The 14895-nt window shown below is 58.9% G+C and overlaps 1 protein-coding gene across 7 annotated transcripts in view; it reads left to right on the plus strand.

Annotated features, from left to right (window-relative positions):
- The window catches only part of TMCC2 (transmembrane and coiled-coil domain family 2), a 25917-nt gene extending 11469 nt beyond the window's left edge, over nt 1-14448 (plus strand). The window contains exons 1-5 of one of the 7 annotated variants that reach the window (XM_026864185.1): nt 161-950; nt 3024-3158; nt 11178-12112; nt 12415-12550; nt 13085-14448. In XM_026864185.1, the coding sequence (XP_026719986.1) occupies nt 3084-3158; nt 11178-12112; nt 12415-12550; nt 13085-13396 (1458 nt within the window). In that variant the 5' untranslated portion in view covers nt 161-950; nt 3024-3083 and the 3' untranslated portion in view covers nt 13397-14448. Of the gene's footprint in view, nt 1-160; nt 951-1352; nt 3159-3466; nt 3857-7248; nt 7636-11177; nt 12113-12414; nt 12551-13084 lie in introns of those variants that run through there. The other 6 variants (XM_026864184.1, XM_026864187.1, XM_026864183.1 and 3 more) reach the window with 6 other exon arrangements.
- The last annotated feature ends 447 nt before the right edge of the window (nt 14449-14895 follow it).

Raw genomic sequence — 14895 nt, forward strand, 5'->3', positions numbered from 1 at the left:
CGGGCTCCCGGCCCGTCCGCCCTCGGTGTCCCTTGGCAAGTGACAGCACCAGCTGCCACCGCTGCCCGCGGCCCCCCCGTGCCCCTCCCGCGGCCGCCTTGGCCCCCCGGCGCGGATGCTTCTCCCGTGAGACACAGGGGAGGAACAGGGGGGAGCAGGGGGGGGCTTCATGCCACGTCTCAGCTTTGGGCTTGCGGGCCAGGCCGGCTGCTGAGCGGCTGCGAGCCACGTTTATTTATGGGCTCGTAGCCCGAGTGTGCCATTTCCCTGCTCCTGTCCCCCCCTCCACTCCCCTGCCACTGCCCGCAGGGGGTCTGCAGCGTCCTGGGGCTCTGCCCTGGCGGGGGGGACACCCATCCTTACAGCCTCATCCCCACCGTCCCGCTGCCTCGAACGTAGGGCAAGATTCATCCTGCTAAATTTAGACGCTCGCCGGATCAGTGGCTATATCAGGGCAAGAGGGATTATAGTCAGCAGGGAGAAACCTGGCCTTTCTGAGCATCCACCTGGGGGTGGCTGTGGCCCACAGGCATGGAGGGTTAGGGCGAGTGGTGGCCGGGAGGCTGTGGGCTGGCTCAGCCCTGGCCCTGGCAGCTCAGGGCTGTCACAAAGTTCATCTGCTCTGCTCAGGCATCTGCTGTCTGGCTGCAGCGTGTCCAGCTCAGCCCTGGCTCCCTCCGACCCCGCCGGCATCCAACCGCCTTCGGTTTCAGGGCGGGGACGTGGTTTCTCGCCTCTTACAGCTCCGGTTACCCAGAACTGGTCTCAGTTGACAACAGGGACGGGGACAGGGATGGGGACTCTGCTCAACCCAGCCATGACCCCCCAGGGCCAGCGTGGCCTGTCGGGGTGCTGAAGCAGCCCCAGGCTGGCTCCAGCTTGGCGGGGAGATGCCCCGGGGCCGAGGCCTTGCAGGTAGAAACCCGGGTTTGCTCCGCGGCGCTTCCTGAGTATCCTTTCTCCCTGCGGCGGGTGAGGACGTGGTGGTGGCAAGGGGAGGTCGGCTGGGCGCACGGGGGCGGCTCGGGCGGTGGGATGCTGGTGATGCTTTGCTGCCTGCCCCTAAAACTTATTTTCTGTGGAAGTTTGAGTGCTTGCGGAGCTGGGGCCAGTGATCCTAAAACCAGGAGCCTGAGCCTGAGCTCCCGAGCGGGCAGCCTGCTTTCTGGAGGTGGTGAGACCTAAGGGGAGCTGGCACGAGCTAAGGGGACACGGGACCTTCAAATCTCACTGCTTGCAGTTGCTGTCCCCACATCTAACCTAGGCACGGATTTTTGCCTTGCTCCCTGCCTCAGTTTCCCCAGCTAGGAAACAGGGCCAACACTTCCCTGCGTTTGGTGAAGTCTCTTGCATCTCTTTAGGAGGATTTGCTGACAGGCAAAGCACATCCTCCCCTCCCACCCAAACTCTGGGTGAGTGCTAGTGTTAAAATCCCAAAGGCAGGAGCTAAAATAGGCCAACGGTGACTGCAAAAGTGAATAGAGGGAACGGTGGTGTAAAGCTGCCCTCCCTGCAGCCCCCCAGCCAGGCATCCCCCCAGAATCCAGGCAGGGTCCCCATGGGGTGAGCCGGGGAGCACCGGTGTGTGGGCACCCTACAAGTGCCAGAGGGTTTTGGGGGGGAGCTGCTGACCCAGGCTGCAAACGGAGCCCCCGCCAGGCATCACGGAACTGGAGGTGCGAGAGCACTCGTGTCCAGGGCAGCTCCCACCTCTCTACCTCCATCTCCCCGCGTGTCGCAGGAGAACGAGAGTCTGTGAGTGAAGGGTGGTGGTGGTGGGAACTCCTTCCCTCGCTCCCATCGGGATGGTGCTTCGAGGAGGGAAAAGCAGATAATAGCTGTGAAGACAAAGATCCCCGAGATTGCTGCTTAATTAATTCAGGAGAAGAAGAATATCAGACTCTCATACTGATTCACCTCCTAGCAAAAGACATCGTGTTCCTCAGCCTTCGTTGACATATGGCTGTTGTTTCCAGCCCACCAGCAGCTCCCGCTCCCCGACAGGCAGGCACCGTGATCGCCTGCCCCGGGGAGGATTCGGGCCGAGCGGGTGGCTGGTGGGATGCCTAGGATGGACAGGGCAGGACTGGGGGAGCGAGGGTTCATGTCCACGCCGCGATCTCTCCTGCTGCAGGGTTGTAGCTGAGAGCAGGATTTGGCTCCTGAGTCAGGATGAGCCAAGCAGGGTCCTGCCTTGTGACTCCTCGCCTCGCTGCGGCTCTGCCTCTCCCTGCCTCCCCCCTCAAACCCTTCAGGCCACTGAAAATCCCCTCCCTGCGGCTGCACAAGCACCCTGAGTGTCAAAACCCAACTGCAGCAGGGGCTGGGGGTGCTGCCGGTGGTTTTAATGCAGCAAGCGAAATAGCACCATTGCGGGAGCTCCGGGGGGTTGGTTACTCCCTCCGGTAAAAACCACAGCGGGAATTTTTCCAGCGATTCTCCCAAGTGTAGGCAGGGCCCTGATTAGCTTCACCCGTGCGGGATGGTCATTGAATCATCCCTGCAGAGGTGTCCCCCTCAGTGACCTGCAAGCCCAGGGCACAAGGGACAGTCCCCAGCCCGGAGGGCGTGGTGTGAACTAGAAACTTCTGGGGTCAGCGCAGTACGGAGGGGCAGCGAGGCACAGGGACCCCCCAAAGGCTCCTGGGATCTGCCCGTCTGCACCCACACAGCCGCTCCCCACGCAGGGCTCTCTGCTGGGTGCTGGGCAAGAACACGCTCCCCACCCGCCACCGTGGGATTGTGGCACCAGCCCAGCTCAGACCGGCGACCGGGGAACCGCGGCGGCTCGTTTGTTTGTTCCCGGCCGGGCAGCGCTTGGCGGTGCTGTTTGTTCTCCCAGCACAGTTGGAGGAGCAGGACCGGCCCCTGTGGCACCCAGCCTGTTCCCGCTCCCCCGGGCTCCCTCCCTGCTCGCCAGCCTGTGCTGCTTGTTCTTGGCTCCCTCAGAGCCTCGCGGTGCCTCTTCTGCAAACACACGGCGTAGGATCCTCTGCCCCTTCGACTCCTTAACCACAGCCATGACAGAGGGAGAGGATCCGGCCGCCTCGCGGAGCACCAGCCGGAGCGACCAGGGCATCCTCATGCCGGAACCGCATCCTCCCGACTCCTGTCCTGGGAAAAGGATATTGCTCTTAAATTCTCTGCTGGGTGTCTTTGTAAGTACCCCCGCGCCGCTCTCCTTCTGCTCCTAGGCAAGGACTGGGGATGTCGGGGAACAAGGGGTGAGGAGCAAGGTGGTCCTTGGGTGAAGGTCAGGCTGCTGCTGGGCTCTGTGTGGCCGCTGCTTGTGAGGGGGGTGGCCAAGAAGCCACTTGCCACACCAAAAGCACTCGGGAACGTGGGGTTAAGGAGCAGTGGACTTCGCAGACTTTACCTGTATCAGCGACCTGGTTCCCAATAATCCGTAACTCAGCTTTCCCAGCCCAGCGGAGGGCTCTAGAGCAGCTCATCTGGTCTTTCCTTTTTTTAGTACCTGCTCCTCGGCGCTAAGCTCAGCCCCTGCGTGTTCCTGTGCCGCCAGCAAAGGCAGAGCTCGAGTCCCAAATCTGCCGTGTGGTTTGTGCTGCATCACGAGGTGACCTGTCTCTTGGCTGAGATGCTCGGACCGAGACTTTGTAAGCATTCAGGGCCAGATTCTGCACCACTCAGCACCGGCACACACCGAACGTGCTCTGATTTTGTGTCCCTCCAGGGAGTTACTTTGCATGGATGGACCTGGGGTTTATTTATTTTTAAATTTGCCTCTTACAGACAGGCCTGAAAAACATAGCTGCCGCTTTCTAAGCAGCGGACTAAATCTCCTAAAGCAGAGCTGGTGTTAAGGATGAAGGGGAGTCCACCACCAACCTCTCGGGTAATTTCCTTGCAAAATCCCCCCCTTTTCCCGTGCCGGCGGGGTTTTTGCGTTGTGTGGAAGGGAGGCTGTGCTCTCGGGAGGGGAGATGCTGCACCACTGCTCCACCTCGCTTTGCTGGGGCATTAATAGGCGACGTTCTTGCTTCCGCAATTATTTGCTAACCTTAACCTTCCCCTTGCACTGGGGAGCTGAGAGCAGGTGGTTTCCTATGATCCGAGCTGCCTGAGATCCCCAATAAATAAAAAAAAATACTCTCCAGGTCTCATTGCAGCAGGCTGCCTGCAAAGTCTCATCCTGAGCATCCTGGTATTTATCAAGTCCCCACTTTTTCAGCTTCCTCTGGGGAAATCTGCTCTCCTCCATCCTTCCCTGAGGCCAGGGTCTGCCTGGCAGGTCAGGCAGGGTTTGAGGGGGGCTGTGAGCTGGCAGGAGGTGTGTGGGGGGGTTCAGGGGGAGCATTACAGTTAAGCACAGGCTGGGGGCCCTGTGTCACAGCGCAGAAGCGGGGCTGTGCCTGGCATCCCCGAAAGGTGCTTCCCTCCGCTGCCTGTGCTGGGAGACGAGGGGCCTCGGGGCCGGCCCCAGTGTTTTGAACATGGGAAATGGAAAGCAGAGCTCGGAGCAGGGAAGGTGTTTTCCAGAGTGTCTTGTGCAGCTGGGGACTTTTCCTGCCCTGCTGAGATGGCAGAAGAGTGATAGGAAGTGACCTCAGGCTCCTGTGCTAAAACGAGAAGTGATGCTGTAAGAGATGTTAGACAGAGCCGAGTGTCCCTCGGTGACCTGCCCTGTGCCGTGCCCGGAGGCAGCCACAGCCCGGGGCTTGGCCAGGCTGCAAAATCCACCCTGGCTGGGGCAGCTTGGTGGGATCGGAGGGACAGACGAGGAGCGGCCCGTGCCCACGGGAGACACGCTGCTCCTACCCACGCTGGCAAGGAGCCGGGTGTGCTGGCAACCCCGCTCCCCGCGGGCAGCGCTGTGGCGTTGCCCACAGGGTCTGGCCATACCCCGCATCTCTGGAGCATCGGTGTGGCACCGGGAGGAAACTCTGCTCATTTCTCTCCCTTCCCCGGCACGGCTGAGCACCGTACGGTAGGCACAGCTGGTTTCTGCTCCTGGTGGGTTTAACTTACCAGGGAATCTGCTCTTCGCTCTGTCCTTTGCTGTGGATGGTACCACAGCCCCCTGCAAACAGCGGGTGGGTGCGCGGGGACAGGGCTCAGCGCTGGCATGCACAGAGGTTGCTTATACAAACTCACAGGTTGATGGGGAGGGGAGACTTGTGCCTACAAGATCCTGTCCTCCTGAGAAACACGGGGGCTGCCCACAGTTCTGTGTGTAGAAGCAACTCCCGTAGGGATTGGTGGCCTGTGGGGATGCTCAGGCTGTGCCATCCCCGGGCTGGGGCGTGGGGACCAGCCGGGTCCCTCCAGCGCCGCTTCCCCAGCAGCCGAGGCCGGTTTTGGAAGGCAGCAGTGGTGAGCTGTGCTGCTGCCTGGCCGATCCAGCCTGTCCCTTCCTCCCAAGCACCATCTCACATCAACACCTGCAGGCACGGCGGCACGGCTGGGGATGCCCTGGGCAGGGATCTGTGCATGGTGCCGGTTCTGTGGCAGCAGGAACGTGGGCTAGAAGGGGCCAAGGATTTTAGTTATTGGTGTTGAACCATGGTTTGGCAGCTTCACATCATGGATCAGTCCATGACAAGGCTCCAGCTCTGCCTCCTCCCCGCTCCTGGCACCCAGGGGTGCATGGAGAGCTGTGAGCATGGGCACTGATGCTGGTCTGGGAGGGTCTGGCAGAGCCAGGCTAAATGCTGCGAGTGATTCTTGAACCCGGGCAGGGTCAGGCTGGCTCTGAGGAAGGATTTCTGTGCAGAAGGGGCTGTTGGGCGTTGGAATGGGCTGCCCAGGGCAGGGGAGGAGTCCCCATCCCTGGAGGGGTTGAAGAGTCAGGCTGAGCCAGCGCTGAGGGATCTGGGGGAGTTGGGAACGGTCAGGGTGAGGGTCATGGTTGGGTCGGAGGAGCTTCGAGGGCTTTTCCAACTGAGATGATTCTGAGATTCAAGGAAATGCCTTCCTGGCTCAGAGCAGCGCGAGTGGAGGCTGCTGCTTTTGTGCCTGTGCCATTCCCCTCAAGGGACATTTCCCCACAGGGAAGCTTCCCCGACATTGCAAGCGAGTGTCTATGGTGGGGTTTAGGGGAGCTCATGTTTGCAGAATATGGGCGGACCGAGACCTGGTGATGGAGCTTTTGTGGAGCCATCAAAGCAAACCTCTCAAATCCATCCATGCCAGGTCAGGTTGATTTTTGTGCTGGGCAGGGCCAGCTCCCGCATGGGCAGTGCTGGCTGGGCTGTGCACCATAGCTCAGGGGTGCAGCACAGCACCCAGAGCCTCTCGGATGTGGCAGGTTACACTTCCAGGGCACGGATGGACGTAGGGACAGCCCGAGAGCTGATGGGAAGCAGGAGGCTGAGCTGCGCTGGGCTCATCTCAGCTGCGGGAGCAGCACGGTCCTTCCCATTAAACATGCATCTAGGTCACGATCGGCTCATCGGTCCAGCCTGTACAGTTCAATGCGTGGCTGAAAATACTTCCTAAGCTGTTGTTGTCTTGTTGCTTTTTTTGAGAAATAACCAGACCAGAGCGCTGCAAATGATCCTTTCCCATTTAGCCCGTTGTCTGCGGCTGCACAGATGCTCTGATCGGCAGCCGCAGTTGGTTTGAGGTTTCAAACAATCCTGGCATCAGCAGGGCATGCTGAGGGCTTTGGTCTGGAACAGCTGTGGGCTGTGGGCTTGAATTCTGCTTCCCTCCATCACCCTCAGCCAGGCCTGATCCTGCTCCGTGCAACCCCGCAGGTTTGGGCCGAGTCAAACGCACAAGCTCTGAGTCTCCTTCCTCAGCCAGGGCTTGTGCTTTGGCCCCTCACCAGCCGCACTGGCCCCAGCATAAATGGCTGCAGAACCAGAGCCTGCTGTCGTCCCTGCTTGCTTGTTGGACGTCCCATTTAATATCTTTTTAATTGCATGTGAAGTGTCAAAACACTTGTATTTGGTCAGTCGGCTGGATGTGTTTTCTGTGCATTGTGTGTTCTCCGGTGGCAGAATCGGGTCGGTGTAACCTTCCCCATCAGACCCGGGACCATCCCAGTGCACAGCCAAGACCCTACCTGGTCCCAACACAATTTCCCAGGTTTTAGCTCCCTCGGGGTGCCCAGCTCCTTGCTCCTCAAGTGTATTTTTCCCGTGCGTTGATCCCAGACGGAGTTTTGTTTTGTGCACGCCTCCCCCCTCCACCTCTCCCGGGCTTTATGTCCTGGTGTGTGACACAGCAGATGACAACAGGACCCCCTGCGTCAGGGCACAGGCAGCGTATGGGGCTGGAGGCGTGTGAACATCCCGCCACAGGGACGAGGGGGGGGTTTTTGCATTTCAGCCCTGAAAGCTCCCGTCACCGAGAGCTGTAAACAGCTCCAGCAGATTTCCTGAATCGACAATCCCGCTGCAACCACCGGCTCAGTCCCTGCGTGTTCGGGAGGCGACCGTGGACGCGGGACCAGCCCTACGGGGGTCTGCAGGAGGGTTCTCCTCCTCCCTCCCTCCCTCCCTGCTGCTCCCCTGAAACTTTGCTGCCGTCAGCTGCCAGGCCAGGCCCCCTGCCATGGCAGCCAGCGCTGCCCGCGCATCGCTGCCGGGCTCCGTGCCGCGGCGGGGACACGGCCCAGCGGCCCACGCCAACTAGCCCTGGGGGACCCCAGCCCTGCCAGCGATGGAGGTAGGTCCCGGCAGCCGTTGGGGGTTAGAAAAAGACAACGGGGAGGATGGCGATGGGCAGAGAGACCCGCGGGGGGCTTTCGGTACCTCCGTTTGTGGTGCTCGGCGAATGAAACCCACTGGTGTGATCCGTGCCGGTGCAGCAAAGCCGGGGTGGGAAGCTCCACCGTGAGCTGAAACCCTTAACGAGCCTCCCTACATTATGTAAGAAAAAATCTTCTCAGGCTGATAAATTAACGGAGGCAGCTGCCACCGGCCCATTGTGTCCGGGCAGGAGCAGGCAGCAGGCAGGGCAGGGAGGGCGCGGAGGGGGACAGGGGGCTGCCTGCTTCGGTCTCTGCTGCAGGCTTGAGAGGAGGGTGGGAAGTGTGAGTCAGGGCTCCTGCTTCTATTTTCAACGCCTGGGGTGGGTTAACGCGGTCTGGTGGGAATAGCGGCTCCGCTGCGGGAGGCACGGGGCTGCAAACACACCTGGGGACGGGGACAGGACCGGGGACACCCGGAGTGTCCCCCGTAACGCTGGTGAAGCGCAGACACCAGCTCACGGGACAGAGGCTGTCCCGAATCACGCTGATGAAATGCTCTAAGGCAGAAATGCCCCCATTTAATGACAGCCCCAAAATCAGCCTCTCCACATCCGCTGCCCACCTTCATTTCTCTTGCCGGCTGTGGCCTCTCCCTCGTGGCTTTCCACAGCACCCAGGGCACGGTGCCACCTGCGCTGCGGGGCTGCCAGATGAGTGCAGTAGCTCCTCGGGTCTGCCCCGCATGCCAGCATCCCTCGAAAGCTCAGTGGTACTTCTTTTTTCCACGCTTGAAGTTGCATCTGGTCCTTCCGCAGCCGTTTTGTTCCCGTGTTGTATTCCGGCTGGGAACCACGGTCACACTTGGTGGTGAAAGTCCTCGCTCAGGGGCGATGCAGCAGGAGCCACGGCGTTAGCTCATCCGCTGCACCTCCGAGTAGGCTACAGGGTATGGAGAACAGAATAGTTCAGGGCACGAGTAAGTGTCTTGAGAGTTTTGTTCTGAACTTTGCAATAATTGTGTAATTTCTTAAGAACGGGTTTAAATAAATCCCTTCCAGTCCCGGGTGTGCCGGGGACACGGCCACGAGCGAGCTGCTGGGCCCGGAGCTCCTCACCTGCCACCTGGGCTTTCTTCCACCAAACCTGCAGCAGCAAATAAACCAGCATTGCATAATTGCACCCGGCCGTGGCCCTCTAAGTACTGTTTGCTCAGCTTATTAGCTTGAACCTTTTGCATATCTCAGCTCTCCTGGGTTAAACTCTGTTGATAAGAATAATTTTTCTTCCTGCGTCCTGCATTCCTCCCGCATCCCACATCAGCCCCTGCTCTCTCCCTTTGAGCCTGCCTGGAAAACAAGGGCTGGAAAACAGCACTTTCCTTTTGATGTGCCCACCAGAAGGTTTTCTGCATGTAGAGAAAGCGTGGCTTTTATTAATCCCCTGGTTAAATCCACTGCACAGTCATTTAGGCTTGCTGGGATTTAGCAGGCACTGTCTGTTAATACTGCAAAGATCGGTATTGTCTTTTTTTTTTTTTTTTTTTTTTTTTTTTTTTTTTTTTTTTTTCGGTTGTTGTTTTCAAAGCAATAACCTGATGTGGCTTTCCTGTGATGTACCCAGTGTCTGAGAGAGAGAGACAAACTTTCAGTGAGGCTTGGGGAAAGGATTTCACCCCAGCCACGTCAGCAGGGATGGGCAGCATCGCATCCATGCCCTTCCTTCCCCCCCATGCTCCCAAATATCCTCCCAGGAATAAATCCAACAGGTTGCCTTGGCAGGAGCAAAGTTTGGGTGATTCCCAAACCTTTCCCTGTTTGGAAACAAAGTTTAAGCAACTTCTCCCCTTCTCTGGCTCAGCTGGGGTTTCCTCTTTCAGCATCTCTGGGGCTGCCTTTTCCTTTGCCACGGCCGGTTTGTCCCTCACTGTACAGAGAATTGGACATCTGGGCAAAAAGTCTGTTTCCTGCTGCTTCTAATTTCTCGATAAGAAACAAAAGTGAAACCCTTCATGGGGTGGCTGGAGGGACCAGCCCAGCAACTAAGAATAGCCTGGCCACAGGGTCTGAAATTCTGCAGGTTTTGTTGGGCGTTTTTTTTATTGTTTTTTTTTTAAAGTGCTGCTCCAGCCAGACTGCAGCCAGCTCCACCGTACGTTTCTCCTCCACTCTCATCCCCCATATTACAGTAGTGCTGCTGCAATGGATAGAGAAGAAAAGCCTTGGGGAGGGGGCTGGAGGATGCTCCCGTTGAGCTTGTGCTCGTCTGCTCTTGCTTCCCATGAGACCCCCGTGTGAAGCACCAACACCCCCGGGCTCCCAGCAGGACAGCAGCGCCGGGGGAAAAAGGAGATGCAAGTAAATAACAGAATGGCAGCATTGGCCCCTGCTTTCCTGAGCCCCACGCGGGATCTGCTGCAGACGGGAGCGCTTGTAAGCAGCATCTTGAGAACATTCCTCCCTCCCGCGCAAGGCATTTCCTGGTGATAACACACTCCTAAGTAATGATCTCGCAGCATTATCCCTATTAAAGGGTCATTCGGGGAAAGTGTGATGGAAATTAGAAATTATTCAGGTCTGCCAACAGTATTTAACTTTCAAGCAGCTCTTAATTAGAAGCCAGAAGCCATTTATACAACCGCTGAGATTTGCATAAGAATCTGCATATAAAACCCAGCAACTGGAAAGATTTAGTGATTTTTTTTTTTAATGGCAAAGCAGCACGGCCGGGTTGGAGAGCACGAGGCAGGACCCTCCATCGCAGTCCAGGCTCTGCCAGTGGTTTTAAGTGTGGCCCCAGGCAAGTGATTTCCTCCCCTAAAGCTCCAGTTTTTCCATCTGTAAAATGGAAAGGAGCATGTGTCCGAACTTTCTAGGTGGCAGCTTGTGTTTGCAAGAGGAGTCTGGCATTGCCAGGTGAGAAACCTTGGAAAAGAAAGCAGCCTGCTGCTTTCCGGGGATCAGGAGCTGCTCCTGAGTCATCCACAAATTGGGGTTATGGCTCTTTCTCCTCAGCTGAAAAACTCCTGTGTGCATCTAGGCTAAAAGCCAAAGTCTGAAAAAGAGACTAAAATACCTCCGGGTTGCTCAATCCCTGCTCTCGCTGCTGGTTTGGTGGGAGATCAGATGATGGGTTCCAGTTTTAGCTCCTCGCTCCTTTTTCCCTGGCTGGCGCTGGGTGTCCAGCAGCCCCCAGATGCTGGTGCCCGTCCCTGCCCAGAGCGAGGGTGGAAAGTCAGAGTCGAGCTCGTGGCAGCAGGTGCTCCTTGCTGAAAGCCACTGGCCAAAACCAGCCCTGAAACACTAATTATTTAGTGGCTGCACCCTCTAACTGGCTTATTCCCAGGATGCCAGCAGTAGCGCTGTGGCTGGGAAATGCTTAACCAGCCGGAAAAAAAACAACTTCTGGTTAACTATTCTCCTGCCCAGCTCTTGCCTCCACACCCCGTTCCTCTCCTGCCCCCTCCCCGGGGCGTTAGCTCCCTACCTTGAGCATCGCCCTCCTCTCTCTTTGCTCACAGCTGGACAAGGGGGACGTGACCGCGCTCAGCCTGCCCTCCACCACTGGGCACGGCGACGCCGACGGCACCGTCTGCCTGGACGTCCCCGATGGCACCCCTGACCCTCACAGGACAAAAGCTGCCATTGAGCACCTGCACCAGAAGATCCTCAAGATCACCGAGCAGATCAAGATCGAGCAGGAGGCTCGGGATGACAACGTGGCCGAGTACCTGAAGCTGGCCAACAACGCGGACAAGCAGCAAGCCTCCCGCATCAAGCAGGTTTTCGAGAAGAAGAACCAGAAGTCGGCGCAGACCATCGCGCAGCTGCACAAGAAGCTGGAGCACTACCACAAGAAGCTGAAGGAGATCGAGCAGAACGGCCCTTCCCGGCAGCCCAAGGATGTCTTCCGGGACATGCACCAGGGTCTCAAGGATGTGGGCGCCAACGTTCGCTCCAGCATCAGCGGTTTTGGTGGCGGCGTGGTGGAGGGCGTCAAGGGAGGGCTCTCGGGTCTGTCCCAGGCCACCCACACCGCCGTGGTCTCCAAGCCCCGGGAGTTCGCCAGCCTCATCCGGAACAAGTTCGGCAGCGCGGACAACATCGCCCACCTGAAGGACACGTTGGATGACGGGCACCCCGAGGAGGCTTCGCGGGCTCTCAGCGGCAGTGCCACCCTGGTCTCCAGCCCCAAGTACGGCAGCGACGACGAGTGCTCCAGTGCCACCTCCGGCTCGGCTGGTGGCAGCAACTCAGGGGCAGGACCCGGCGGCTTGGGGAGCCCCAAGTCCAACACGCTGGACAGCCACCACAATAACTTTGACACCATCCTGGAGGAGCTCCGGGAGATCAAAGACAGCCAGTCGCACCTGGAGGACTCCATGGAGGACCTCAAGGCCCAGCTGCAGCGGGATTACACCTACATGACGCAGTGCTTGCAGGAGGAGCGGTACAGGTAGGGATGGGCGGGTGCCGGGGGAGCCGCACACGTCACCCAGGGTGGCTCTTTGGGGTAACCACGAGGCCACCACCCTGGCCCTGTGTGCCAGGGACATGGGGAGCTGCAGTCCCCACCACCAGACCCACCAGCAGCTCCGCTCCCATGGAGGATCATGCAGTGCTTTCCCGTCAGCAGCCATAACCAGCTACAGCCAGGAGCAGGGGGGGTTGGAGGGGCCGAGTGGTCAGGGGAAGGAGGACATGGGGGTCTGTGGGGAGACCTGCCCGCCCCAGCGCCCCTCCACCCCCCGTGCGCAGGTACGAGCGCCTGGAGGAGCAGCTCAACGACCTCACCGAGCTGCACCAGAACGAAATGACCAACCTGAAGCAGGAGCTGGCCAGCATGGAGGAGAAGGTGGCCTACCAGTCCTACGAGAGGGCACGGGACATCCAGGTAGGGGAGTGTGAGGGCTCAGACCCCCCCTGAACCCTCCATCTGTGGGGTGAGGGAGGGACCCTGGGCTGGGGTGGGTGGGCAAGGGGGATCCGTTTCTCCAGCACCCTCTAGATGAGGTCCTCACAAGCAGCAGTGACCAAGCCGTGTCCCCAAAACGCCCCGCTGTGTGAAAGGCCCCGGGTACTCGAGGCAGGGCAAGGCTTGGGGTAGACGGCTGCAGCGCTGGGCTGTGATGAGCCACGTGTGGGCCAACACTCAGTCCCCGCTGTCCCAGTTTGGGTCATCGCCCTCAGTGGAGCAGGTACTCCCGGCACCGAGACCTTCCCCGGCACAGGCAGAGCGGGACGGGCGCGTGTCGCACATCCCGTGGGCCAAGGGTTTGCCAGGGGACACAAGGTCGTGCAGCCGTTGGAGCTGTATGGGCAGAACTTCCCAGCAGCGAGGTCTCAGAGGATGCAGCGAGTCCCGAAAGCCCTCGTGGGGCGTCCCCAGAGCTGCTGCTGGCTGGCCCTGACGTGCTGTCCCTCGCAGGAGGCCGTGGAGTCCTGCCTGACGCGGGTGACCAAGCTGGAGCTGCAGCAGCAGCAGCAGCAGGTGGTGCAGCTGGAAGGGGTGGAGAACGCCAACGCCCGGGCGCTGCTGGGCAAGTTCATCAACGTCATCCTGGCCCTGATGGCTGTGCTGCTCGTCTTCGTCTCCACCATCGCCAACTTCATCACCCCGCTCATGAAGACCCGCATGCGCATCCTCAGCACCGCCCTGCTCGTCCTCTTCCTCTTCTTCCTCTGGAAGCACTGGGACTCCGTCAGCTACTTTCTGGAGCACGTCCTGCTCCCCAGCTGATCCACAGCCCCGCCGCTGCGGCCCCGGGGGCTTTCCATTTCCCACAGAGGAGAGGGCCGGGGAGGGGACGGTGGTCCAAGGCTTTCAGGTTGTTTTCACATGCTCGGTTCAGTTGCTTTCCTGGCCCTCCACCCTCGCTGCAGTTGGCAGCGATCGCTCGGAACGCAGCGTGTCGGAGCCGGGATCCGTCAGTCCTCTGGGATGTTTGGGGTGAGTGGGATGGGGAACGAGGAGGAGTTTTGGAAGAAACTGGGTATTTATGGGGCGCTGGGTTTTTCTAGGGGTTTTGGGTGGTTTTTTAAATGTCATTCTGTTCTGGAAGTCCGTGGGAAGGAGGTCTTCTGTCAGTGGGGAGGATTGAGCTGGACCAAACCCGGCTCCGGGAGAACTTTCTGCGGAGAGAAGAGAGGGGTTAGTGGGGGCTGGGTTTTCCCTTCCATCCTTGAAGACCACAAGATGGCAAAAAACTCAGATGGAGCGAAAGCAAAGCACGTGGCGAAGGAGAAAGCGGGTCCAAGGCAAATGCAACAGGACACGCACATCCCACCAGCCTCCCCCAACCCCACCGCAGCCCAGCCAGGACAGAGCGGGGCTGTGACACTGTCCCCGTGTCCCCACGGGGGCCTGCCCAGACACAGGGGACCCGATGCTGGAGACAGCACTGGCACAAGCGAGATCCCCTCTGCTGGTTTCCCTTCATTTATTTATTTCCCCCTCCTTCAGCTTTAGTTGATCTGATCTCTTCAGGGACACCTGGACTTTCCAGCATCACGCCTCTGAGTTTTACAGCCTCTGCACCGTGTCGTGTGTCTGTGCGTGTGTGTGCGCGTGCGGTTTTTAATTTAATTCAAGACTCTGTTTCCATTTGTGAATCAAAGCTGGTAGAGCGGGAGGAGGCAAGCAGCTGCCTTCCCAGCCTCCCCGGCCCTACACAAGAGCACAGCATGCTGTCTCGGATGTTTCTTAAATTATTTCATACATATATATTTATGTAATATATCTATACACACACATATATATATAAATATATATATAAAAGTATATGCACAGTCCGATCCTCCTCTGGTGCAAATGGGTGCCACTCCACCGACTTCGGAGGCCCTGAACCAGTTTGCCTCAGCTGAGAATTTGGCCCTTAATACTTTCTGTGGCACTTCCCAGCCCGATGTGCAGGGCACAGGGTGCTTGGGAGGGCCGGGGGTCCCACAGAAGGGGCAGAGGCAGTTCCAGCACGTGGAGGGGAAGGTGCGTGACCTCTCCCACCTCCTCCATGCTCCTGGGGCCAAGCCACGCTCCACATCGGGCTCCCTGCATCCCCTCGGCGCTTGAGCATCACCTCTCACACCAGCACAACTCCCAGTGAGTCCCAGTAGTTGGGGCTTAGAGCAGCAGCTCTGCACGGGACAGCGGGTGCCTCTGCCAAAGGAACTGGCAACACAAGCTGGGGGGGCTGCAAGGAGGAGGGCTGGGGGGCACTGGGCTGGGGGCCACAGCTGAGA

The sequence above is a fragment of the Athene cunicularia genome (assembly GCF_003259725.1).
Source record: "Athene cunicularia isolate RWA chromosome 26 unlocalized genomic scaffold, athCun1 chr26_part1, whole genome shotgun sequence".
NCBI lineage: Eukaryota > Metazoa > Chordata > Aves > Strigiformes > Strigidae > Athene > Athene cunicularia.